This window comes from Myotis yumanensis, unplaced genomic scaffold (assembly GCF_028538775.1).
Source record: "Myotis yumanensis isolate MYYU_CA2020_CCGP unplaced genomic scaffold, mMyoYum1.0.hap1 SCAF_16, whole genome shotgun sequence".
Classification (NCBI taxonomy): domain Eukaryota; kingdom Metazoa; phylum Chordata; class Mammalia; order Chiroptera; family Vespertilionidae; genus Myotis; species Myotis yumanensis.
This window is the reverse complement of record NW_027223767.1, coordinates 32374517-32402462: the sequence shown is the minus strand read 5'-3', so window position 1 is coordinate 32402462 and position 27946 is coordinate 32374517. Positions and strand designations below refer to the sequence as shown.

Sequence of the window (27946 nt, the reverse complement as noted above, 5' to 3'; positions counted from 1 at the left end):
ATGTAGCTGTTTGACTTCCTTTTGTGACCACCACAAGGATGAAAGGACACAGTCCTTAACTAGAAAAATTAATCTTTGAGGACTCTATTTGCCATTTTCCCTTAAGTACTCCTTGTATTGATGTTTACCTTGCCACATGACACATTCTTTTAAATGAGCTGAGACTCATATTACACCCCAGCATATGGTCTATTCTTGCTAAAAAAAATACTATTTGGCTATTGCTGAGTGGAGTGTTTTATATTGTTGAAGTCTTCCATATTCATACTGGTTGTCAGTTTATTTCTTCTATCAACTAAAAAGAGAAGGGCGTTGAAATTCCCAACTATAATTGTAGAATTGTTTATTTCTCCTTTCAGTTTTGTCAGTTTTTGCTTAATATATTTTGATAGTCTGTTAAGGAGTACCTCCACATTTGGAATTGTTTTGTTTTCCTGAGAATTAGCCCTTTATCATTATGAAATGTCTTTATTCATCTCTAGGAATTCCCTATCCTGAAGTCGACTTTATCTGATATTAATGTAGCCACTCTGTCTTTTTTGTGATTATTTTAAAGTAGTTTATCTTTTTCATTTATTTAGTGTACTTTTGGGTCATGTACTGGGGGTCTTGCTTTTTAATCCAGTCTAACACTCTCTGCTTTTTATTTGTGCATTTGGTACATTTATAGTTAATGTAGTTATCAATATGAATGAGTTTAAGTCTACCCTCAGAATGTTTCTTCCACCTGTTTTTTATTCTTCTTTTCCTACCTTGTTTGGATTGAGCATTTTTAAAGTATATATAATGTAACCACCTTACAATAGTATACTGTTTTTATTCGTCCCATACTTTATGCTCTTGTCATATATTTTACTTTTATATATGTCATCTTTTTTGCTCTAAACAACCAGTTATTTTTTAAAGAGATTTTAAAATGAGGAAGGGTCTTCTATATTTTCAGTGCTCTTCACTCCTTTGTGTACATTAAAGTTTCCATCTGGTATCACTTTTCTTCTGAGAATTTCTTAAAATCATATATTATACTGCAGATCTACTGGAACAAATTCTTTTGGCTTTTTTTTTTTTTTTTTTTGGTCTGAAAATGTTTTTATTTCATCTTTATTTTTGAAATATATTTTCCATGGATTCTAAATTGACAGGTGTTTTTTTCCTTTAAACATTTTAGAGAAATTTTCCCATTGTATTTTGGTTTGAATTATGTCTGATAAGTCTTATCTATATTTTCCTATAGATGGTGTGTTATTTTTATCCCCTCTGATTGCTTTAAGATTTTCTTGTTATTACTGAGTTCTAGCAATTTAATATGATATGATCATGATTTTCAGCAATTTGATGTGTTTTATTTTCTTTCTCTTGATCCTAATTGGTTGAGTTATTTTAGAGCAATGAGCTGATGGGTTGAAGTTTTTCATCAAATCTTGAAAACAATTGACTGTTTCTTCAAGTATTTTTTTTGCATATAAACCTCCCACACAAACACACGCCTTTTCCTCTCTAGGATTTCAATCACATGTATGTTAAACTGTTTGGTGTTATTTAATAGGTTATGGAGGTTAATTTCTCCCATAGCCTTCACTCTCTGTTTGAATACTTTCTACTTCCCTGTCTTCACGTTCTTTATATTTTCTTCTGCAGTTGATGATCTGTCTAATGAATTTTTCTATTCGTTATTATAGTTTTAGCTCTAGAAGTTCCATTTTGTTCTTTTTTATATGCTAGAGGTCCCATGCACGAAATTCATGCAGGGGCTTAGCACTTGCAGCTGCGGCCCTTGCAGCCCTGGCTTCATCTGGAAGGTCTTCCAGACAGTCGTTCTGCTGTTCTAATTAGCATGTTAGCTCTTTATTATATAGGATTCTGTTTCTTTCCTCTTCTTAGCAAGACCACCATGCTGTGCATGGGCTCCTTCTCTTTGACTGTAGATTTTACTGTCAGGTTTGTGTCTACACATCAAGAGCCAGAGTCATCATAGGTTACCCTCATGTGTATCCCTTCTCTCAGCAGCCAGAAGTCCTGTGGTGCAGTGTCTAAAAAGAAGTGTTCCATATATTTTTGTCCAGTTTTCTAGTTGTTTGCTGTAGGAATGGAAGTCTGTACCAGTTACTTCATGATCTGAGGTGGAAAACCCTCAGCCACATCCAGGATCTGTAGCCAATATACATGTATACCTGCATGCTCCCATAAAAACTGTAACATTGTGTTATCTTTATGCTTATGGTGGTTCTGTCCAGGTCGTCTTTTCTTCTTAAACTATAGCTGTTTGTTTGTTCCCATGTTTCTCCATTTAGTATGATTAAAATGTGATTCTTTCATATTTGATACATAGTAATAGGACTTGTAGGTTTTAGAAAATACACTTAAAGGGTAGTTTGAATATATATTACTTTTTTAATGCTTCTAATCAATAATATTTTTTTCTTTTTTAGTTTTTGTTTTTTTCATGTAAGTAATATTTCAGTCAGGTTAGTTATATTTAGGAACTAAATGTCAGGTATAGGCTAAATGGACTCTTGAGAATGAACAAAAGGCAAGAAGCTAATTTATTTGTTCATTTTGTCTGGGAACCACCACATCTGCCTCTAAGGCTGAGTAATCATGACTTACTTAGTGTGGTTATGGAAAATATATATCAGTTTAGTTGTGTGAATGAACTGTCCTTTCTTTAGGGAAAAAAATTCTCATCAGGTTGCTGAAAATTTCCCTTTTTAGACTCAGGAATCTCATTATTTTATCTCCTAGCAAAGTTCAATTTTTGTTCATTTCTACAACTCAGGAGTAGACTGTTTTCTGCAATCTACAGGGAACAATTGTATAGAGATATCATGGACAAACATGAATTTTTCTGTTTTACTTATATAACATTTCTCTTCTGTGTTTTCAAACAATAAAGGTGAAAGTTACAATTTTTCTTTAAATTACATCTAATAAGTGTACAGTGAGAATTTTTTTACTGATTATTCAGTGATTCTGAATTCCCCAAACTTTAAACTTGGTATATTATTTTTTAGGTTTACAAAATAGTCTTTTTTTCCCCCATTTGTGAAATCTCTTATGGACATAGTATTCAAAGGAGCAGTTGTAGATTTCATGGCTAACGTTTGTTAAGACCTGAATACTCAAAAGCATTATTTTAAAAAACATACTATAATTATTTTTAAAGCTTAAATATTACTATTTATGGATTTCTAGGAATGAAAAGTCAAGAAAAAGAGGAACCAACTAAAAAATTCTTCACATAGGTTCAGAAAAACCTAATAACTAATTGGTTCAGTGCTAAGAGTAGACCTTCATTTCTTGAATTTTATTTGAACAAAAATACCTATTTCATTTAGGGAGAAATGTAGCTTAGATTTATGAGTATCTTTTTTTACATTAACATGCAACAAAAAATTTTGTTTTATATAACATTTTATCTTGATAGCAGTAGGATTTCTTTAGTGTCTTATTTTTTCACTGGATCTTATGCAGTCTTTGAACCACAAATTCTTTCACTATGTGATTTTAAAAGACACTTACAGAGATCACTTATTGTATGTATACTTATATATGCATACATGTGTATATGTATATATAATTCTACAAATACAGTATTTTTCTTCATAACACCTAATGGCTGGTACTTTTTGAAGTGCCCATCCCTATCCTAGAATGAACACTTTATATGAATTGACTAATTTAAATTTTACAACATCCCCAGAATGTAGATCCTGGGGTATTTTATTATTCCCATTTTATAGATAAGGAAAGCAAGACTCAGAAGGTAAGTGGCAGAGGCCAGAGCCTAAACCAGAACATCTGGCTCTAGAAGTTATGCTTATGCTTTAAAGTGAATACTTATACCGTGGGTGTTAGAGCAACATGTTAAGAATGTACAACTTTTAGGTCTTATACTTCATGAGAACTTTGGAAATCAGCATTGGATTTTATTGATATATTTGATTATATTTGGAGTTTTTGGAGCTGGATAAAACCATAAAATGAGTCTAATTCTCTTGCCTTGCAGAAGAGTAAACTGAAGCCTAGGAAGTTAAGTGACTAGTCCGAGGTTGCTTATTTTCTAAGCCTTAATTTACTATTTTCCCAATGATTCCTAAACCTAGCCTAATAGAACATAACCTATTTGAAACTCGAAAGGAGCTTCATTATTAGCATGCAGGTTCCCACTCCTACCTCTTGTTTCATTGTTTGGGGTTTTTTTTAAATTAATTTCAGAGAGGAAGGGAGAGGGAGAGAGAGATAGAAACATCAATGACAAGAGAGAATCATAGATTGGTTGCCTCCTGCACACGCTCTACTGGTGATCGAGCACCCAACCCAAGCATACTAGTATGCCCTGACCAGGAATCGAGTCATGACCTCCTGGTTCATAGGTTGACATTCAACCACTGAGCTATGCCAGCCAAACAGGAGGTTATATTTTTAACAAACTCCCTAGTAACTAGGGCCTAGTTGATTCTTCTGTAGAAACCTCACTTCAGCATACATGTATATTTGGGAACCCTTGTTTAAGGCTTTATTGCATTATTAACCCATTTAAATCTATATGATTAAAATATAAGTGAGGTAGTTACTTCACCAACTGTTTATAAGGACATAAAGTGATATTCTCAAATTATGCCTAAAAGAATAGCAGCACAGAAAGTTTTTATCAAAGGGAATGTAACCTACAAATGAAAATATGGGTAAACAAAATCAGAACCAACCCAAGAATGATATGGTTTTCAGGGGCTAGTGTTGGGGGAGGGAGATTGACTACAAAAGGGCACAAGGGGACTCTTTGCACCGATGGAAATGTTTTATATCTTGACTCGCTGTTGTACAGCTGAATATATTTTTCAAAACTAATGTAATATAGACCCAGAAAAATGACTATTACTGTATGTGCATTATCAATAAATCTGATTTTTTTTTTTAAAGCAAGCCAGGAGGAACTTTTGGGAAGGAGTGTTTCAAATTACCATCTATCATTAAATATTTAGTTAAATAGATTATTATTCTTTTAAAGCTGAGGTTTTTCTATTAATATATAGCAATTAAAGTACTATTAAAATAGCATGTACATTGATGATTCCCTTTTCATTAATATTTCTAACTAGGTTTCTCCTATTTGTTTTACAGGGTCCGCATATAGCTTCAGTTACATTAGCTGCTTACGAATGCAATTCAGTTAATTTCCCTGAACCACCCTATCCTGATCAGATTATTTGTCCTGACCAAGAGGGCATTGAAGGATCCGTTTCTTTGTGGAGCATCATCTCAAAAGTTAGGATTGAGGCCTGCATGTGGGTAAGATATCTGTTCTTATATTTGTCTAAAGTGTATCTGCCTGTATAGTTTGTTGTACCTCATTGAACTTGAATCCAAACATATACCAAGTCAGTAGATAATTAATTCATGGAGTCATCAGCTGCCTACTTCCAAGTAAAACAAATCCTTTACAGCCTTTTTTATTCATTAATGACATTCAAAAGAAGGCACGAAGCCATAGGTACCATGAAGCAATTGATGCCAAGTAGACAATAGCAGGGACAAGGAGTATGGATGACGCAACTGTACTACTTCGTAAAATGTCACCGATGTTTATGTTTGATAAACACACAGCAGGTGCTTATTTGTTAGTCTCAGATTGGTAAATGTTATGTCTGTCTCCTAAATTTAAATACTTAGTATTTATTCTTAGAGGACTCATTTTATTCTCTGAATTGTTATAATACTAAAGTAGGTGAAACATTTCTTTGTAAACTAAGCTTTACTGTAGTGGAGGCATCAGACTCTATGGTTGTATATTGTGATCTTACTTTCAGTTATACTGATGGTTTCTGTTTATTATTTGCTTCAGTATATTTTAGGAAGTTTTTGGACTACATGTTCATTGGCAAAATGTATTTTCACCCATACAAAACACTCTTTTTTTTTTTTTTTTTTTTAACAGTCCAGAAGATTGTTGATTTTTTTTTTTTCGCTAAAAGTATTACAAAGGGTATTACATAAGTGTCCTTTTTTCCCCCCCACCCTTGACAATCCCCTGCCCTCCCTTACTCCCCAGTGTCTTATGTCCATTAGTTATGCTTATATGCATGCATACAAGTCCTTCAGTTGATCTCTTACTCCCCTCCCTCCTGTCCCCCAACCCTCCCTGGCCTTCCCACTGAAGTCCGACAATCGGTTTGAGGCAGCTCTGCCACTGTATTTATTATTGTTCAAAAGTTTGTAATGGTCTTAATTATCCATGAAAGAGTGAGATCATGCAAAACACTCTTTTTATGTGCTTAAATTTATTCAGGTGTCTATCATTGAGGAATAGTTCATTTGCTCAAAACTTTCTATTACTATTTCAATTATTTTTTATTCATCATTTGCATTTAAGTTATATATTACCTGTAACTTTTTCACTAACAGTTTCTTATAAAATAAAAATTGTGGGACAGATCACTTAAAAATCTTAACTAAAATGAAGAGGAATATGAATACTATGCCCACAGAAGAGGCAGAGTTTCCAAAGACATTTATGTGGTAGCAGTTATGTTTCATTTTAAAAGAATTATAAGGGAAGTGCCATACATTGAACTTGCTGAATATGAAAGACAGGAAAAATTGTCATGTTTCCTGTTACTCTTTTATAAACACTGGAAACAGATTCATTGTACTAGTTGCCTGTGTTTTTTAAATTTGACCACATTACTCTTTTGATGAAAAATTTTTTATTAAAATAACAGGAGATACTTGGAACATGCTAGAAAGGGGCTATGTATATAGACTTTAGTTTTCTATTTTCCTTTTGTTCTTTCAAAAATGATTTATGTAGCTGGATTAACACCAATGCCAATAAAGAAAAGCTTCCATCCCAACTGGCAGTGATAACTGCCTCCTACAAACTCCCACAGTGCACACTGTCTGAAGTGCTCATTTGGCCTGGCTTTTCATTCATGCCTTAAATTAGTCAACTTGGTTCGTACAGTGGCTTACTTCCCCAAACAAATGTTAAGCTCCTAAAAAATACAGACTGTGCATTAAATTTATTACCCCTACAGCACTCAGTGTTAGACTTTTCACATATACAAGAATGTCAATAAATACTGACTGCCCTGGCCAGTGTGGCTCAGTTACTGGGTGTCATCCTGTGCACCGAAAGGTTGCTGGTTCAATTCCTGGTCAGGACACATGCCCTGGTTGAGGGCTCAATCCCCAGTGTGGGGTGTCCAAGAGGCAGCTGATCGATGTTCCACTCTCACATCGATGTTTCTCTCTCTTTCTCTCTCTCCCTTTCCCTTCCTCTCTCTCTAAAAATCAATTTAAAAAAGTATTTTAAAAAATAATAAATAAATACTGACTAATTGGCTGAATGTTTGTTTGCTTTTCATATTTCCTTTTTTGACAACAGTCTTGGGTCGTATGAAAAATGTAGCACATATCAAGTTGTCTAAGTTTGTTCCCTTTGTTCTCAACATTTATAAGGACAGTCCTTTCAACAAAGGGTGCTGGGGAAACTGAATATCCACATGCAAAATAATGAAGCTAGACAAAAAACTCAAATTGCATCATATACATAAACTTAAGAGCTAAAACTATAAAACTCTTTGAAGAAAATATAGAGAAAAATCTGCATGATTTTGAATTTGGCAATCATTTTTTTAATATATTTTTTATTGATTTCAGAGAGGAAGGGAGGAGAGAGAGATAGAAACACCAATCAATGATGAGAGAGAATCATTGATTGGCTGCCTCCTGCACCCCCCACACTGGGGATCGAGCTCGAAACCATGACCTCTGGGTTCCTAGGTCGACGCTCAGCCACTGAGACACACCGGCCAGAATGGCAATCATTTCATAAATGTAACACCAAAAGGTTAGGTAACTAAAGGAAAATTGATTAATTGAATTTTACTAACATTTAAGCCTTGTGCATCGAGGTCACTATCAAGAGAGTGAGTCCAGCTGAAGTGGCTTAGTGGTTGAGCGTCGACCCATAAACCAAGGTGTCACCAGTTGATTCCCATTCTGGGCACATGCCCAGGTTACAGGCTCAATCCCCAGGAGGGGCGTGCAGGAGGCAGCAGATCAATGATTCTTTCTCATCATTGATGTTTCTGTCTCTCTCTCCCTCTTACTTCCTCTCTCCAAAATCAATAAAAACACATTTTTTAAAGTGTATGTGTGTGTATGTAATGTGTGGTCAATTAAGTATAAGACATGTAGCTCTTTACTTCATTTCAATTCATTATTACTTTTTAACTTTAAGGAAACTTGTCATGAGTTTGAATCATATGATTGCTTTCAGAACTATTGAACATTTGACTTAAGTATTAAGAGAAGTTCATGTTTTAAATAAAATATGACAGTTAACTTTTCTACTTTTCGTTATGGAAAAAAATTTAAGTGCATAGAATTACATTATTAATTCAACATATTGTTCCCCAACTTCAGCTAATATTAACTCCTGGCTAATACTGTTTTATATATTCCCCTCCTCATTCTGCTCTCAGTTATCACAAAGCATAACCTAGATAACATATCACAGTTCATCTGTAAATATATCAACTATAGGACTTTAAAAAAACACCTAAGAGAAATTAGGAATAGTCTCTTCAAATTAGTTGAACAGTTAGTATTCAAATTTTTTTGGTTGTGTTTATTTCTTTGATTTTCTTTTCAAATTTATTTGTTATTGAAATTGGATTGTTTGTCAAGTGTAGTTTCCCACAGCCCTAATTTTACTGATTGTATTCCAATTGGAATAATTTAAGTATGTTTCTATGTTCCCTATATTTCCTGTGAGTTGATAGTTAGATTGAGAGGCTTGAAAAAAATTTCTTTCTGGCAAGAATATACTTCAGAGCCTTGTGTATTTCTGTCATGAAGTGCAGTAGTGTCTGGTTGTCTTTTTTGTGTGTGATATTAGCACTATTATTATATGTTCATTATTTTATTAGGGGTTATAAAATAGGGGTATCCCAATTATATCATTTTTCTCTTTAGTTATTGACTGAAATACTTTATAAAGAAAAACTTCTCCTTATCAGCAATTTAATTACCCTGAGATATCTTTCATATAGGTAAGACAGGATAAATAATTGATCTTTCTCTTTGTTGCCAGTTTTTAAAATAGTAAGTTGGTCTACTAACACACTCCAAAGTTGACTAACTTTAACTTTTCCTGTTCAGTAAAGTATGATTTGTTTTGTTCTTTTATCCTTCTCTATATATGTCTCTTCTCCCTTCTCTGTTTTTTAACTAACTCTAGCCTTATTTTTGCTTCAGAACTCCTGATTCACATGTGGGTAGTGCAGTTTCACTTGGAGATCATTGATTCTACACATTGGAATGTAGCACTGAACACAAAATCTTTGAATTTGATTATGTACCTTGGGGACTCTTGTCAAGGACAAAGCAAACAGAAAGGCCTGAAGTTGCTTTTTAGAACTAGCAAATGCATTTTCATTCACTCTGACTCAGGGCAGAGAAGGATGGCTCAAAGTTGAGAATTTTCCTGGAGGCTGTATGCCTCTTGCAGTATTACCTATGCTGTATTTGAGCCATGTAAGTTCAAACCAAGTTCCTGATTCTTTTACCTTTGTTTTTATCCTTATATGTTGAGTTGGTTGAGAAAAAAATTTATCTACAAAGAGACTAAAACATGAGTCACTCAGTGTCCTAAGGAAATATAAACATTTTTCCTGTAGTTAAAATTTATCCATCCTAATGTTGTTTTCAAGGGGCTTTCTGACCACAGTTTGTTAAAAATTTTAACTCTGCACTAAAAAGTTCTGTTGGGATTAAAGCGACATTCTAAATATCAGATTTCCTAGAAAATATTTGTCTAATAGCTATACCAGTGAATGCTCATTACCAAGTCATTTGAATATTTTAAAAGGGGGAGAAATGCCTGACCGGTTTGGCTCAGTGGATAGAGCGTCGGCCTGTGGACTGAGGGGTCCCGGGTTCGATTCCGGTCAAGGGCATGTGCCTTGGTTGCGGGCACATCCCTAGTGGGGAGTGTGCAGGAGGCAGCTGATCGATGTTTCTCTCTCATCGATGTTTCTAACTCTCTATCCCTCTCCCTTCCTCTCTGTAAAAAATCAATAAAATATATTTTTTAAAAAAAAAAGGGGGGGGGGGGAATGACAAAAATAATGGAGTATAAGTAGAGCTCAGGCTGGGTGGCTCAGTTGGTTGGAGCCTTATCCCATACACCAAAAAGTTGTTACGGATGTCATCCCCATTCGAGGCACTTAATGGGAGGCAACTGATGATGATTCTCTCTCTCTCTCTCTCTCTCTCTCTCTCTCTCTCTCTTCCTTCCTTCCTCTCTGTCTAAAAATCAATAAAAAAATACATATCCTTGTGCGAGGATTATAAAAAAAATAGAGTATAAGTAGATATGCAAGAGAACTAACATTAATTTAGTGTCAGTAATACACCAGGATTGTCTGACAGTTTTATGTATAGCATCTTGCCTGGCATTGCCTTGGTCAGTATTGGGGCCAGGATTCAAACTCCTATCCTCCTAGTTATGTACTAGTATATGCTTTTCTCACTGATACCTACATCTTCATATGCTTTTGGTGATATCGAAAAATATAGATTTGATGTGTTTAGTGTCACTGTGTTGAAAACAGAATCTTATGTGATTTTTTTGGTTTTTGACATAGGGTGTCGGTACAGCAATTGGAGAGTTGCCTCCGTATTTCATGGCCAGAGCAGCTCGACTCTCAGGTGCTGAACCAGATGATGAAGAGTATCAGGAATTTGAAGAGATGCTGGAGCATGCAGAGGCTGCGCAAGTAAGAACAGTGTGGGGGTTGGAATAAATAGAATATTTTAATTATCCCTAAAGAGCTTAGGATTAAGATGAATTTGTTAATAGTTTCTTTGAAGAAGACTGCCAGTGTGAAAACAAAATTATACATGGTTTGGGATAGAACATTCAGAAAAGATGAAATATACAAGTTGTTATCATCTTGATTTTAGAATAGGGAAATGTAGAAAGCATAGACAAGACAACTCAGACTCAGCTAAAACACCTTGTTGTTGTTTTGTTTTTAAGGTTTTCACAATGCAAATGTATAACAATTTAAGAGAATTTTTTAAATTTTCTTTTTAAATCAGGTACCTTTAAAAAAAAATTAATCTGAGGCTCTTTGCTTCTGTTATATTTCCCATATTTTCATCTTTTAAGTTACATAAGTGTTTGTAGTAATAATATTGAAGCATTCTAGAAGTATTAAAAGTGAAAACCCACATACCTACTCCCCAAAGTAGGATAATGATCCTCTAATTCTAAGCTGTTTTCTTTGCATTTATAACTTTTTAAAATAAAAACTATTATCATACTGTACATATTAGGCTCAAGTTTCCCCCCCACATATAATAGACATTTGATAGTGATTTTTAAGATCGTGCTCTTATTATGAAGTGACACAGCTCATTGTAGACAACTGATAAATATATCTACTTAAAATTAATCCCTCCATCCTTCAGTCTTTTTCTCTATAAATATTTATAACAGTGAGTCATATTCTATTTATTGTTCTGTGACTTGTTTTAAATAAAAAGTCATACTGTGAACATTTTTCAGTGCCATCAAATATTTTCTGCATCTTTGCTTTTTATTACAAAGTATGTTTCTTGTATAAAATGTTGAAAATACAGATAAAAAAAGAAAAAACTTTAACTGGTTCATTTATCAATTTTTTATATTTAGTATATTTTTCATTTTCTTATTAATTGACTTTTTTTTTTTTAAATATATTTTATTGATTTTTTACAGAGAGGAAGGGAGAGAGATAGAGAGTTAGAAACATCGATGAGAGAGAAACATCGACCAGCTGCCTCCTGCACATCTCCCACTGGGGATGTGCCCGCAACCCAGGCACATGCCCTTGACCGGAATCGAACCCGGGACCCTTGAGTCCGCAGGCAGACGCTCTATCCACTGAGCCAAACCGGTTTTGGCTAATTGACATTTTTAAGGAGATCTCTTTTGTCATATGCTGTCAGTATTTTCCCCATGTTGTTTATTGTGCTTTTTTTACTTTTAGAATAGAGAAATTTACATTTTTTATATCAGTATCTTAGACTTTTTCTTTTAAAATAATCCCTAAAATTATCTTCCTGAACCCTTATGATTATATAGTAAATATTTAGCTCTATTTTCTTTTAGTATTTTCATGACTTAATTATTTTACTAGAGGCCCAGTGCATGAATTCATGCATGAGTCGGGTTCGGCTGGCCCCAATCAGGGCCAGGTCAGCAGGGGGGAGGGGATGCAGGAGGTTGGCTGGCCAGCCCCACTCCCAGTCGGGGTAAGGGTACCGATTGGGGGCGGTTGGCTGCCTCAGTACGCATCATAGCAACCAGTCATTCCGATCACTTGGCTTATATATAGATAGAGATATAGATACATATTGTTAAATCTTTAATCTATTACAATATTTTACCTACCATATAATGTAGGGACCTAACTTTCTTTTTTTCAGGTAATTAGCTATTTGTATATCCCAACATTGTTTTCCCAGTGATTTTAATTTAGTTTTGACTTATATTTTACTAGAGGCCCAGTGCACAAAAATTTGTGCACTCGGGGGGTGGGGGGGTCCCCCAGCCCGGCCTGTGCCCTCTCACAGTCTGGGACCTCTCGGGAGATAACAACCTGCTGGCTTAGGCCTGTTCCCAGGTGGCAGAGGGCAGGCCCAATCCCTAGGTGCAGCCCCTGGTCAGGCTCAGAGCTGGGCGGATTGGGGAGTTGGGGCGCCGCCCCGTCATGCACAGAGCAGGGCGGATCGGGAGGTTGCAATGCCACCCTCAGTCACTTTCAGGGTAGACTGATTGGGGGGTTGGGGCACCGCCCCCTGTTACACTCAAGGCAGGGTCGATGGGGAGGTTGCGGCGCCACCCCCTGTCACGCACAGAGCAGGGCCGATAAGGGGGTTGGGGCGCTGCCCCCTGTCACTCACAGAGCAGGGCCGATCAGGGGGTTGGGGCGCTGCCCCCTGTCACTAACAGAGCAGGGTCCATCAGGGGGGTTGGGGCGCTGCCCCCTGTCACTAACAGAGCAGGGTCCATCAGGGGGGTTGGGGCGCTGCCCCCTGTCACTCACAGAGCAGGGCGGATCGGGAGGTTGCAATGCCACCCTCAGTCACTTTCAGGGTAGACTGATTGGGGGGTTGGGGCACCGCCCCCTGTTACACTCAAGGCAGGGTCGATGGGGAGGTTGCGGCGCCACCCCCTGTCACGCACAGAGCAGGGCCGATAAGGGGGTTGGGGCGCTGCCCCCTGTCACTCACAGAGCAGGGCCGATCAGGGGGTTGGGGCGCTGCCCCCTGTCACTCACAGAGCAGGGCCCATCAGCGGGTTGAGGAGCTCCCCCCTGTCACTCACAGAGTAGGGCCGATAGGGGAGCTGGGGCACCGGCCCTGTCACACACAGAGCAGGCCCATCAGGGGGTTGAGGAGCTCCCCCCTGTCACTCACAGAGTAGGGCCGATAGGGGAGTTGGGGCACCGCCCCCTGTCACACACAGAGCAGGGCGGATCAAGGGGTTGGGGCGCTGCACCCTGTCACACTCAGGGCTGGGCCAATGGGGAGGTTATGGCTCTACCCTGTCACACACAGAGCAAGGCCGTGGAGGGGGGTTGGGGCGCCACCCTCTATTACCCACAGAGCAGGGCCGATCAGGGGGTTGGGGCACCGCCACTGTCACACTCAGGGCAGGGCCGATGGAGAGGTATGGCTCTACCCTGTCACACACAGAGTAGGGCCCGTGGGGGCGGGGGGTTGGGGCGCCTCACCCTGTCACACACAGAGCAGAGCCGATCAGGGGGTTGGTGTGCTGCACCCTGTCACACACAGAGCCGCAGGGCAATTGGGGGATTGGGGAGCTCCCCCCCATCAGGCACAGAGCAGGGCTGATCAGGGGGTTTGGGCGCTGCCCCCTGTCACGCTGATCCCGGTGCCGGGAGCCTCGCTGCTCCGCTGATCCCGGTGCCGGGAGGCATATTACCCTTTTACTATATAGAATAGAGGCCTGGTGCACGGGTGGGGGCCGGCTGGTTTGCCCTGAAGGGTGTCCTGGATCAGGGTGGGGGTCCCCACTGGGGTGCCTGGCCAGGCTGGCTGAGGGGCTGAGGGCTGTTTTCCCGCTGGCAGTTGACTAAAAGCTCCCAACCGCTCCTTGTTTTCTTTTTTTTTTTTATTCTGGGCCAGCTTTAGCTCTGAGGCCTCGCTGCTGAAAACATGGATACAATGTTGCGGTCCGGGGCTGACTGAAAGCCTGTTTTGTTTAGCTTCTTATTTGCAACATAGTAATAGTTGCTTAGAGTTGCAGTTGAGAGGCCGGCAAGTGAGGCGGGGAACGTTGGAGTCTGCAGTTCCTGGAGGAAGCAAGCCTCCCTGCTCGCTTCAGTGCATGGCTGCCGGCCGCCATCTTGGCTGACAGTTAATTTGCATAAGGATACGCTGATTAGCCAATGGGAAGGGTAGCGGTCGTACGCCAATTACCATGTTTCTCTTTTATTAGTGTAGATTATTATAAATTGCATATTATACCTTTATAAATAGTTATTGGTAGTAATTTTAAAGATATTAGGTTTTTATTTGTAAGCTATAATTTTACTGGCATCTTTTATATATATACTAGAGGCCTGTTGCAGGAAGATTTCTGCAAGAATAGGGCTTCCTCAGGCCTATTCCTGCAAGAATAGGGCTAGCTTCGTAAGTAAAGCAAAGTAAGTAAAATGAATAATTATGAATGGGTATTTGAATTTTAAGATTGCCTGAGACTTAGGTAGAAAGTGTGTTTTTTATTCTTTTGGTAGAATAAGTTTATCAGCAGGAAGAGTGAAAAAAAATACTTGGCTCTCGTTGCTTTGCCATGTGCTCTCCAACTAGGATAAAGGGTGTATGCTTTTACTAGGAAGTTGTTACTAGGTAACAATTTTAAAGCCAAGTATTTGCTTAAATTCCAGTGTTGACTGATAGTTGCATTTTGTACTATAGATATTTTTTTTTTGGTGGGGTGGGGGGGGATTAACACATTTATTTGAACTGATTCCTTTTGCTACCTAACTTATTTTCATGAGTTCAGTATTGAGATTAGGCAGTATTTTTCCACCAAGCTGACTTCCTTTTGCTCTTGGCTTTCTGTCATGTTTTCACTAGATGTCTGTGGGAGGTAGACATGAATGAATGTAGTTTCCTATGACCTTCAGCAATTCTAGCATCATTTGTAAAAGTTAGGTCACCTGACTCCCTCCTTTCCTCCCTTATCTAGTCATTCTTTTTTTTTTTTTAATCCTCATCCAAGGATATGTTTTTATTGATTTTAGAAAGAGAGGAAGGGAAAGAGAGAAAAAAAGAAATATGGATGTGAGATGTCTTCTCCTTTCTCTTCCCACTCCTGGTTCAGACCTTAATTACTAGGTCCCTGAACATTTCCAGCAACTTCCTAATAAGTCTCCTCTTAACTAGTCTTTTTCGTTCTTTCTTTCTTTCTTATTTTTTTTTCTGAAAACTACCTCTGGTCATAGAACTTTGCTGCTCAAAAGTCTTCCCAACCCCTGGGAATTGTCTTTTTCTTTATCTTTCTTGTGTACTTTTCACTTGCTACCTTATTTTAAAACTAATTATGAACTTTTCTTATCTCTCCCAGGAGTCTGTAAGCTCCTTAAGGGGAGGCCAAAAAAAAATGCGTGCATTTTCAACAATGCCTGCCTGGTCTTGCACACATTACTCATGAGGTAGATACTTGGAATAAACTAAGAAATATCAAGTGAGAGAGAAAACGTAGCATTACATGAAATATGTTCACTTCATATTACTCTACTGCAAAATAAAATGTAAAAGTGTAGTGAACATAGAAATCATTGAGATTTCAAATCATTAAGAAGAAAGATTGGGTGGAAGGGGTCAGTGGGGGAAAAAAAACAAAGGGGACATCTCTAAGTCTTTGAACAATAAAGATAAATTTAAAAAAACAAGAAGCTCTGGCTGGTTTGGGTCAGTGGATAGAGTGTCGGCCTGTAGACTGAAGGGTCCTGGGTTTGATTCCGGTTAAGGTCACATGCCTGGGTTGTGGGCTTGACCCCCAGTTGGGGGCATGCAGGAGGCAGCCAATCAATGATTCTCTCTCATCATTGATGTTTCTATCTCTCTCTCCCTCTTCCTTTCTTTCTAAAATCAATAAAAATACATTTTTTAAAAAGAAGAAAGATTGAGCAGTTGTGCATCTTTTAGTTTAATAGTCATCTGAGAGCAAGCATTAAAGATAATGTAAAAGACATTATACCAAATGACATAATTTTTAATTGACATCCAGCAAAACAACATTAGTAAAATGCTATACTTTAGAAACAAATGAAGGTTCCTATGATAACTTGTTTATTCTTTAAGCTGCATAACCAAAGGAAAGGAAAAAGTAAAGGCATTAGGAATAAGAGTTTGAAAAATAAAGTAATTTATTTGCTTGATGTGCCCTAAAAGATTAGGGCAGCCAGTATTGAAGTAATGGGGAATGGGATCATGGAGGTGACTGTGGTTTTTTGTGTTTAAAACTGACACAATAGAGTAGGAATGTCGTACATATTTACTTGGAAGAATATGGTTTGAATAAGTGTGCTTTCCTAAATGCTGTCTGTCCAAGTTACCTCGCTTCTGGGATTCTTTTTTTACAAAATGGTAGGTTGCTGACTGTGTGAAACTGTTTCTTACTATTTCTATCAATATAGGAAATTAAGAATTAAGTCAAATAAGAAATTGAGCCCTGGCCAGATGGCTCAGTTGGTTGGAGTATCGTCCTGTACCTCCAACTTGGTACACAGGTTTCAGGTTCCATTCTGGTCAGGGTACATACCTAGGTTTCGGTTTGATTCCCTGTTGGGGTTGCATATGGGAGTCAACTGATCGATGTCTCAGGTGAGGATAAAAAAAAAAATGTTTAAAGTTTAGAAAATGCAAGTTGTTCCTCTATATTTGTATAGACTAATTTGTCTTTCTTTTGAGTATAATTCATGAGTCTGTTAAATATTTCCTCATAGGCTATTTTATAGTTTCTGGATTTTTTAATTGAATTTATTGGGTTGACATTGGTTAATAAAATTACATAGGTTTCAGGTGTATAATTCTATAATATATCGTCTGTATATTGTATTGTGTGTCCACCACCCTAAGTCAGATCTCCTTCCATCATCATTTATTCCCCCTTTACCCTGTTTTAACTCCTCACTTATCTTTCCCTCTGGTGATCACCATATTGTTGTCTGTGCCTATGAGTTTGTTTTTTGTTAATCCCTTCACCTTTTTCACACAGCCCCCCCTCCCAACCCTCCTCCCCTCTGACAACTCTCAATCTGTTTCTATTTTGTTAGTTTATTTTGTTCTTTAGATTCCATATATAACTGAAATCATATGGTATTTGTGTTTCTCTGACTGACTTATTTTACATAGCATAATACTCTCCAGGTCCATCCATGCTATCACAAAAAGTAAGATTTCCTTCTTTTTTATAGCCAGGTAGTATACCATTGTATAAATATACCACAGCTGCCCTAACCGGTTTGGCTCAGTGGATAGAGCGTCAGCCTGCGGACTCAGGGGCCCCAGGTTCAATTCCAGTCAAGAGCATGTACCTTGGTTGCGGGCACATCCCCAGTAGGGATTGTGCAGGAGGCAGCTGATCGATGTTTCTCTCTCATCGGTGTTTCTAACTCTCTATCCCTCTCCCTTCCTCTCTATAAAAAACCAATAAAATATATTTTTAAAAATAAAATTAAATAAATAAATAAATATACCACAGCTTTTTTATCCACTCATCTACTGATGGGCACGTGGGCTGATTCCAAATCTTGGCTGTTGTAAATAATGCTGCAGGGAACAGAGGCATCATATATTCTTTCGAATTAGTGTTTCTGGTTTCTCTGGATATTCTCAGAAGTGCAATCACTGGGCCCAAGGCAGTTCCATTTTAATTTTTTGAGGTAACTCCATACTGCATTACCACCAACAGTGCAGGAGGGTCCCCTTTTCTCCACATCCTGGACAGCACCTGTTTGTTGATTTATTGATGATGGCCATTCTGAGGAGTATGAAGTGATCTCATTGTGGTTTTAATTTGCATCTCTCTGATGATTAGAGACGTTGAGCATTTTTTTTTTTTCGTATGTCTCTTGGCCATCTGTATGTCCTCTTTGGAGCAGTGTCTGTTTAGGTCCTTGCCCATTTTTTAAATTGGATTCAGTCTTGAGTTTTATAAGTTCCTTATACATTTTGGATATTAATCCCTTATCAGATGTATCATTGGTGAATATGTTCTCCCGGGAGCACGTCTGCCCTTTTCTCCTTCTTTTCACCTCTTCTTCTCCCACAGACATACATCTCCTAAACTCTAAGGGACCCTACAAGATTTACAACCAGGGAAGCAATGGGCAGTGGCAGGTTGTCCTGGGCAAAACCCCCGATCCTGTCCCCAACACCCCCTTTTCTCTTCTTAGTGAGCCAAAGCAGACCAGCCTAGGCCGATTTCATCAGCCCTTTCTTGTTCCACTGTCCCCAGCTTTAATCAGTGTCCTCTAAAATTCGTCTGGACTCGTGATGTGAAATTATTCTTGTATGAACTCAAGAACCCACACACACTACCAGCTGGCCCTAGGCAGACCCGCTAAAGGCCAGAACCCCTTTCTGGTGACAGTACCATGCCGTGTTTAATATTTTTTTAAATTATTTTTAGAAAGAGAAGAAGGGAGAAGGAGAGAAACAATTGGCTGCCTCCTGCACCCCCTCTACCAGGATAGAGCCAGGCAACCTGGGCATGTGAATCAAACCTAAATGGGAATCAAACCGTTGACCTTTTGGTACACGGGAGGATGCTCAACCAACTGAGCCACACTGGCCAGGGCCAATGCCGTTTTGATTAATATTATTCCTATCAATATAGAAAATTGAGAATTAAGTTGGAAATTGAAATTTCTTAAAACTTTATTTTTTGAAAGAATGCAATTTTTTTCCTCCACATTTATATTGACTTGCTTGTTTTTCTCTTGAGTATATATGATTCATGAGTCTGTTAGGTTAAGTATTTCCTCAAAGGCTATTTTATAGTTTCTGAATTTAATCTTATTTTAAGGGAACATTTTTTAGCTTTTGTTTAGGGCTTCGGTATTTAAATTAATTAAAACTTATTCCCTGCAGTTGATTGGAGAGTCATTCCATACACCAAAAGGTTGCAGGTTCGATTTCCCATCAGGGCACATACCGAGATTGCAGGTTTGATTCCCAGTGGGGGCACGTACAGGAAGCAACCAATTATGTTTCTCACATCGACATTTCTCTCTCTCTCTAAAAATTAATAAAAACATATCCTCAGACCTAGCCGGTTTGGTTCATTGGGTAGAGCCTCAGCCTGCGGACTAAAGGGTACCCTGTTCGATTCTGGTCAGGGGCACACGCCTGGGTTGTGGGCTCGATCCCCAGTAGGGGGCGTGCAGGAGGCAGCTGATCAGTGATCCTCTCTCATCATTGATGTTTCTGTTTCTCTCTTTCCCTCTCCCTTTCTCTCTGAAGTCAATAAAAAATATATTTTTAAAAAAAACATAACCTCAGGTGAGGAGTAAAAAATAATAATTAAAACTTGCCACTTGTCTGATTTATTGAAGTTAAATTCCAATTAAGTTTAATATCTTTTCGCTTACTAATTTGTGTTAAATATATTTAAGGCCACAAAACTTTTATTAGCTTAATAGAATTTTTATCCTGTTTAGAAATTTTAAGTTATTTACATTATTTTATTAGTGAAAACACATAACACCAAAATAAACTTTGTTCATTGCAATGGTAGTTCTCATTCTTATGGCCAGTGCATTTTCTTTTTATGCATTACCCAGTGAATATCCCCCTCATACACGGGGATAATTAAAGGTTCTTTAGACATTCTTTTGATGATAGAATATCTGTTTGATCATTTGAGTTTAGAGACTATGGGAAAGCATTTAATAATGATTATTTATACACTCACTTAAGTGCTTTAACGTTCCTTTGATGCTATTCTCTGTTAAGCACATTTTCCTATGAAGTGTTTGTAGCTGCCCACACCATGTCAATGCCTGCTGGTTTTTCCCCTTGTGAAGTTTCTGTTCCTTTACATACAGAGATTTATGAAAGAGTCCCTGGTGTGGATGATCTGAAACCCACCAGGACTCATCCTCATATAATTTAGTGCCATTTGAACACTCTGGGTGTCAGTTGCTGCTGGGACCTGTTTTTGACTCTGTTGAACCTTTGCTGGCTGTGGTTTGTCTGGCCATCACATGACTTCTCTGAAAATTCCCCCTCCCCTTCATTTCCAGTAAACTATTTGAGTAGGAGTGAGTCAGAGTGAAACCAGCTTCCCTGTAACCACAGGGCTTGTTAAAGAATTTGTCAACGTGGACTCTAGAGGGTTTGCATTAAGCTTTGCTATGGTTTGTGTTGTGTCAGGAGTTCCACAGAAAAGCTTCCGGCTCTCATGGTCTCTTGCTTGTTTGCAAAGGGTTAAACTGATAAGTGTTGCCTTAGTGAGCATCAGAGACACCTCAAACACATTTTTTTTATCATGTAAAGGCCAAGGCTTACTGTAGTTTCTCTTTTCAGAATCATCCAACCACACCCAACAACATTTAGTTTTTGAAAAGGCAGGCCTTTTCTTCTTTCGAGCTGGTTCATGATTTTACCACAAAGTACCATCAAGATTAAGCAATTTTCAGTGGTCTCTCTTGAAGGATTCTGTTGCAGGATATTGCGACTGACAGTAGAGTGGCTTTGGTACATGAAAGTCACTGACTTGCATTTGGTTCCACAAGAAAAGGTCGCATTTAAAGCAATTCTGTAGTTGCAGTCCATAAAAGCAGCCATAGGCAGGCGTCTGCCGGAGCTGAGCAGGCTGTCTGCCGAGGACAGGACATTCGGATGTCACTCATTCATAGGGTCGCCAGGAGGCAGAGTGCTCTCAGTCGCACATAACACACAGTTGTGATCTCTAAACACACTTAGCATGACTTATGGTGGAATTCTTAATGCCTCATTTTATTTTCTTTCTCAGGAAACTTTTACTTTATTTAAACTCTTTTCCCTGGCCAGGTGGCTCTACTGATTAGCATCGTTCCCATACACCAAGGTTGCGGATTCGATCTCCGGTCTGGGCACATACAAGAATCAACAACCAATGAAGGCATAAATAATTGGGACAACAAATTTCTCTCCTTCTCCCACTTGTTCTCCTTCTCTCCCACCCCCTCTCTCACCCTCTCTCTCTCAAATCAATCAATAAATTTTTTAAAAAATAAACTTTTCGCCACCCCACTCCCAGACTTTTTATCTTTCTTTGTTTTCTTGCTCTTCTCTATTTCTTTAACCCATTCTTATAATAGTAACTAACTGAACGGGACAGAGAGCTATAACTTGATGCAAATTATTGAATGAATGGTCTCTAGGAAATTGTCTATTCATTATACATTCCTGAATCATTTTGTTTTTAGTTGTGCATTTCTGTATTCATCTCAGCAGACTTTTATTTAAATAATTAATTTAATGGCCCAGTTGGCCTTGCTCAGTGGTTGAGCAGTGACCTATGAACCAGGAGGTCACTGTTCGATTCCTGGTCAGGGCATATGTCAGGGTTGCAGGCTCAATCCCCAGTGGGGGGTGTGCATGAGGCAGCCAATCAGTGATTCTCTCTCATCATTGATGTGTCTAGCTCTCTCTCCCTCTCCCTTCCTCTCTGAAGTCAATAAAAATATTTTTAAAATAAATTTAATGAATACTTTTAAATCCAACCTCCTAAAAATAATTTTTATTCTGCCTAATGTTTTTTTTTTTTTTTTTTTTTTTTTTAAATTAAATCTTTATTGTTCAGATTATTACATTAGTTACTCTTTTTTCCCACCATAACTCCCCTCCACCCAGTTCCAACCCCACCCTCTGCCCTCACTCCCCACCCACTGTCCTCATCCATAGGTGCACGATTGTTGTCTAATCTCTTCACTCACCCCCACACCCCTTTCTCCCCCCGCCCAAGAATAGTCAGTCCATTCCCTTTCTATGTCCCTGATTCTATTACAATCACCAGTTCATCAGATTATTTATTCACTTGATTTTTAGATTCACTTGTTGATAGATGTGTATTTGTTGTTCATAATTTGTATCTTTACCTTTTTCTTCTTCTTAGATGTGTATTTGTTGTTCATAATTTGTATCTTTACCTTTTTCTTCTTCTTCCTCTTCTTACAGGATACCTTTCAGCATTTCATATAATACTGGTTTGGTGGTGATGAACTCCTTTAGCTTTTTCTTATCTGTGAAGCTCTTTATCTGGCCTTCACTTCTGAATGATAGCTTTGCTGGATAAAGTAGTCTTGGTTGTAGGTTCTTGGTATTCATCACTTTGAATATTTCTTGCCATTCCCTTCTGGCCTGCAAAGTTTCTGTTGAGAAATCAGCTGACAGTCGTATGGGTACTCCCTTGTAGGTAACTGATTTTCTTTCTCTTGCTGCTTTTAGGATTCTTTCTTTGTCTTTTGCTCTTGGCATTTTAATTATGATGTGTCTTGGTGTGGTCCTCTTTGGATTCCTTTTGTTTGGGGTTCTCTGCGCTTCCTGGACTTGGAAGTCTATTCCTTTCACCAGGTAGGGGAAGTTTTCTGTCATTATTTCTTCAAATAGGTTTTCAATATCTTGCTCTCTCTCATCTTCTGGCACCCCTATAATTCGGATGTTGGTACGCTTGAAGCTGTCCCAGAGGCTCCTTACACTATCTTCATATTTTCGGATTCTTTTTTCATTTTGCTTTTCCGGTTGGGTGTTTTTTGCTTCTTCGTATTTCAAATCTTTGACTTGATCCTTGCGACCCTCTGGTCTGCTGTTGGGAGTCTGTATAATATTCTTTATTTCAGTCAGTGTATGCTTAATTTCTAGTTGGTCCTATATCACAACATCGAGGGTCTCATTAGATTTCTTGAGGATCTCACTACATTTATCGGCGGTCTTACCAGTCTTTTCGAGGGCTTCTAAACAGTTCTTTAAAGACCTTAAAAGTGTGGTTTTGAACTCTATATCCAACAGTTTGCTTTCCTCCAATTCTGTCGTTTGTGTCCTGTTTCTTTGTCTCGGCATTTTTTTATGCTTCGCTGTGTCGATAGAGTGCCTTTCTGTGCTAAGTGTCCCAATTACCTAAGGTAGACACTCTTGGTGCACCCCCTTGTGGGCTTTGTGCACAGTCTTGTTGTGGTTAAGCCTTGATTGTTGTAGTTATCACTGTGAGGAATTGACCTCCAGGTCAATTGGCTGTGAGAATCAGCTGTGTCTGCGGTGGGAGAACTTCTGTGCTGGAGACACCCCTCTGGGGCTAGACTTGCTTCGATGGGGCTTTGGAGCTCACTGAGTCTGCCTCCTGAGTGTGTCTTTTATGGTTCCACGGAGCTTAAAGCTGGATGGTCCCACTCTGACCTCTGGGCTTCCTGGCTCCTGGATCTCTAGGGAGGTGCTAATCTAGCCTTTGCCTGAGGCTATCCAGCAAAAGCCTCCCTGCAGGGCTTGGGCGGGGCGGGTCCCACGGGATCAACAGGGCGGGGTTAGCAATTATGGCTGCTCTCAGTCTTGCCCTCAGAGGCTCTGCTTCTCAGTGTCCCAGTAGTCGCTGCAAGCCCCACGGAGAGAAAGCTGCCCTAGGGTTCTGAGCGATGCCAGACAGTCCCGCTTCTCCCGTATGAGTCTGGGTCCTTAGAGACTCGCCCGGAACTGGAGCTCAGAGCCTGAGACTCCCTCCCGATTGAAAACAACCGCGCCCTCAGCCTCCAGCCCGCTCCACATGCACTCCGAACCTTAGTATTTTACTTCAGCACTGCGCCTCCTCTGAGCCTCGGTATGCTTTTCTCTTTCCTCCTAGTTGTAGAACATCCACTCAGCCAGCTTTCCTGTGGTTCTGGATGATGTCCGTTCTGTCTTTTAGTTGTATTTTTGAAGTGGTTGTTCGAGGCAGCAAACTCCCGTGTTTACCTATGCCGCCATCTTGGTTTCCATCTCTGCCTAATGTTTTTGTAACAAAATAAATTTAGATGAAAGAACATGGGAAAAATTTTGATTTAGTTATTCCTCACAGGAAAGAATGCAAAGTAATGGAAGTTTAAAGTTGTTTATATTCTAGCAATGCTCACTAACTCTCAATAATCAAATTAAAATAGAAAAAATTATTTTGATGAAGTGATTCTAATTGAAATTAGATGATATTAAGACGAAGGGGAAAAAAGAGGTTAATTTAGCTTGGTCTTTAACAAAGCTCAGTAAATAATAAATGTTTGTTTTTCTTGTTAGTTTATTTTGGCATTGGAGTAGAATATAGTTTTCGTTTATGTCTGCTTTTTTCTTTTCATTTGCACACCTGCTTACAGATATGGAAAAAAATAAGCAGGGAGTAAGGATTAGGTTACCTTTGTTAAACTAATTTAAAGATTTTTTTTTCAGGTTTATGTTTCAAACACCTTTTGTAAAATGCCTTTAGAAAGGCTCCTTTCATTGAAACTTGGACCAACAGACTATGTGTGCTGTGATTTTGCTCATGAGTTTGCAAATCAGTTAACACACTAAGTATAAAACCACATTCTCTTATAACTGCTGAGTGCTCCCTGGGTCCTGGCCCAAGACCAGAGTTTCTTATAAGACATGGATGGCATGATTTCCATTATGCTCATTTCATATTACAGAAGTTTTTGTTTCTAATTAGATAGGGTATGTGGTTTGTAATAATAGATCTGTAGTTCTCTTGCTGAGTATGTAAGGACATTTCTCTTGGTAGGGTGTTCTTCCCATTTTTCTGTCTTGGTCCTTACAAGGTAAAAACATAAGCTGTCATGTTTTTGTTTGTTTTGTTTTATTGTTGTTGATCTTCACTAGAGGATATTTTTCCCATTTATTTGGCGGGGGGGGGGGGGGGGGGGGGAGACTGGGGGTGGAGAGAGAAAGAAACAGCAACGTGAGAGAGACACATTGATTGGTTACCTCCCACCATGGTGGGGATCAAACCTGCAACCCAGGTACCTGCCCTTGACTAGGAATCGAACCCGAGATCCTTCAGTGCTCTGGCCCGTGCTCTAACCACTGAATTACGCCAGGGTGAGCTGTCATGCTTTTAAACTAAAGCACTATGTAGTGGATCAGGAAGTGGGCATGATAATCAATCCAGTGCTCCCCTCAAAAGTAGACATGTATTCTAGATTCCTTGTCCCTTTCCCCTGATATAAATCTGCATCAATTAATTTATTTAAACTTGTAAACATTTGTATTTTTACTACTTCTTGAGATAACAACTTCATAAAATTCATAGCCTATTATTTAAAGAAGTGCTTGCATTTGTTTAAATTTGTCTCTCATTCTTGTAAGATTTAACAGTCCCCTTTCCTCTTTTTTTAACTCTACAGATTTCAGTTAGTTGCCTTTTACCCACTCTAGAGAATGTGACCATTTACTTTTTATATCTAACAGCCCCCAAACACTTAGAGTACTTTAATATTTTTTTCAGAAATGTTTATCTAATTCTTCTATATCCTTCCTACCATGAAGTTATCAAGACTGCACATCATTTTCCAGGGAAGCTACTACACTCATGTTTTTCAGATTTCTACAACTACAGTTCTGATTTGCTAATGTTTTTAATAAGTTGTTTACTTCAGTAAGCTGTTTACTTAGAGACTGCTTCCATTTCCCTTTTCTTTGTTCATATCTCAAAACTTTTATAACTCATTATTTTATATTTAAATACATTTTCCCTAAATGTATTATCTTACTCTTGTCCACATTGAAATTTACCTGCCAATTTATTATCATAAATTTGGCACTTCTCATTTCAACTGTAGATTTGGAACTTAAATTCTCTGCTCCTTTTTCCAGGGCTATTTATAAATCTATTAAGTAGAACTGGTTCTGCCCTGGGAAAGAAGTCCACCACTCACATTTCTCATAATAGAGAAGATCCCATTTATCTTTAGCCTTTGTTTTCAGTCTCTTAAGTTTCCTGTCCCTGACAGGTTTATAAATTCCATACTGACTTAGTTTGCAAAGCTTTGGACTGTTTTTGTTGTGTTATATACATAGCAGCTTATCATATGCTTTTTGTTTTTTAGATTCCAGTCTGAATCTGGAAATAAATGTTATTTATTACTTGTAACCAAAATACAATCTGTTGTAAAGTGCTAAAAATTGGAGTTGATTTCCCCTCCTCTGCCCTCCCCCCCCCCCCCCCCCCCCAACACCTCCACTCCTCCAGCATCAACTGAGATTGGTAAAAGCCCTTTCTGGTGAGACATGAGCAGATCACATGAGGAGATAACTGACTTCAGACAGGAAAAAGAGAAGAAAAGAAAATTTTATTACTTGTGTGTGTCATTTCTAATAAATCTTGCATACTCATACATTTTCCCCGAGTGTCTAGAGCACTGCTGTTCTTGGGCTACAGAGTCATCTCATTTTCAAGTAGCGGCTAGGCAGGCACTGATGGGAGTAGATGCCTGCCTGCCTGCCTAAGAATTACTATTAGGTTTCTTTCCAACGGGGAGAGATGGACAGAGGAAAAGGAAGCAGCAGATACTGGCCAATTTTAATGCTGGCTAGTTGGCCTTTCATTTTAATTTGGCTGGACTATGAAAAGGAGGAAGAAAGTACTGTACAGTGTGCTTATCTGAACTTCCAAAAATACTTTTTTTTTTAATCTGAGAATGTTAACAAATACTGATGTTCAGCCCTGAAAAGGCCTCCGAAAACCTTACTTCTTCCATATATTCCTTCTTTCTAGACTACCCAAGAGATATTTTATGTTTAATAGGTTATTCGTGAGTTTTAAGATTTGTAGTGAGATAACCATTATAGGTCTAAATAACTAAAAAATTTCCTCTTTCTGTAGACAAGAATATATTAAGAACTAGAATTCTGGAATACTTTGTAAAGTATGATTATCTGACCATGATGCTGTATACCTAAATCTAATACAAAATAGTATTGAATGTAAACTGTGATTGAAATATAAAATTAAAAAGAAAAGAACTAGCATTCAAGTGTAGTAACCTCAGCTATTTCTCTCTACCTTCTTGTGATGGAAGGTTTAATAAACCAGTTGGTGGTACTACAAGGCAGATTTGATAAATTTTCAATTCTTAATGCATTTCCTTTCTTTCCTCCTCCCTGCTTTGCAGCCCTCCTCTTCTCGATATTAAAATGTTGCTATTTTTATATTAAAAACAAACAAAAACCTATCATCCCCCGAGTTGTGAGATTGCATTAAAACTGAGCTCATCGTGTCTGACCACGGATTCTGACAAGATACTTATTCCATTGGCTCTCAGGCTTTTTCATCTTTGACAGTTAGTGATATAACTTCACTCCAAACAAATGTGTCCCATAATCAGTTTTGTCTCTTACTGGTCATGGTGATAGGTATTATTATCACCATCTTATAGAAAAGATAAGAAACTGGCTCAGAGAAGTTTGAAGATAGTGCAATCGGTACTCTAACATTTTGATATCACAAGAACTCTGTAGATTGGTGTTCGCATTGTATCTATAAGAACGTTTTGTCCTTTTTGTTTTTCATTTTCTCCCTTGCATTGTAGGTTTCATGAGTTGTTCACCATCTCTTTCCCCTTCTCTTTAACACTTGCAACCCACCACTCATATACACACCCTGGATTATTTATTTCTCTCTCAACGGAATAAACTTGCTAGAACTTGCTTTCACTAAATTCTTAGCCTGGCCTATTCCCTCACCTCCTTTAGGATTTTAATCAAATGTCACCTTTTCTGTCAGGTCTTATGTGACCATCTTATTTAAAATTATACCTTCTCTGCCTCTCCATCCTATAATTTTTCTCTCCTCCCACTAAAATGTGAGCTTTGTGAGGGTCCAGGTTGTTATCAGATTGACTCAGTGTTCAATCCC

General features: G+C 38.4%; 1 protein-coding gene across 1 annotated transcript in view; it reads left to right on the top strand.

Moving 5' to 3' along the window:
- VMP1 (vacuole membrane protein 1) overlaps positions 1-27946 on the top strand; it is a 103144-nt gene that overhangs the window by 35861 nt on the left and 39337 nt on the right. Inside the window, exons 6-7 of the mRNA XM_070395369.1 lie at positions 5122-5289; positions 10653-10784. Coding sequence (XP_070251470.1) covers positions 5122-5289; positions 10653-10784 — 300 coding nt within the window. The remainder of the gene's footprint in view (positions 1-5121; positions 5290-10652; positions 10785-27946) is intronic.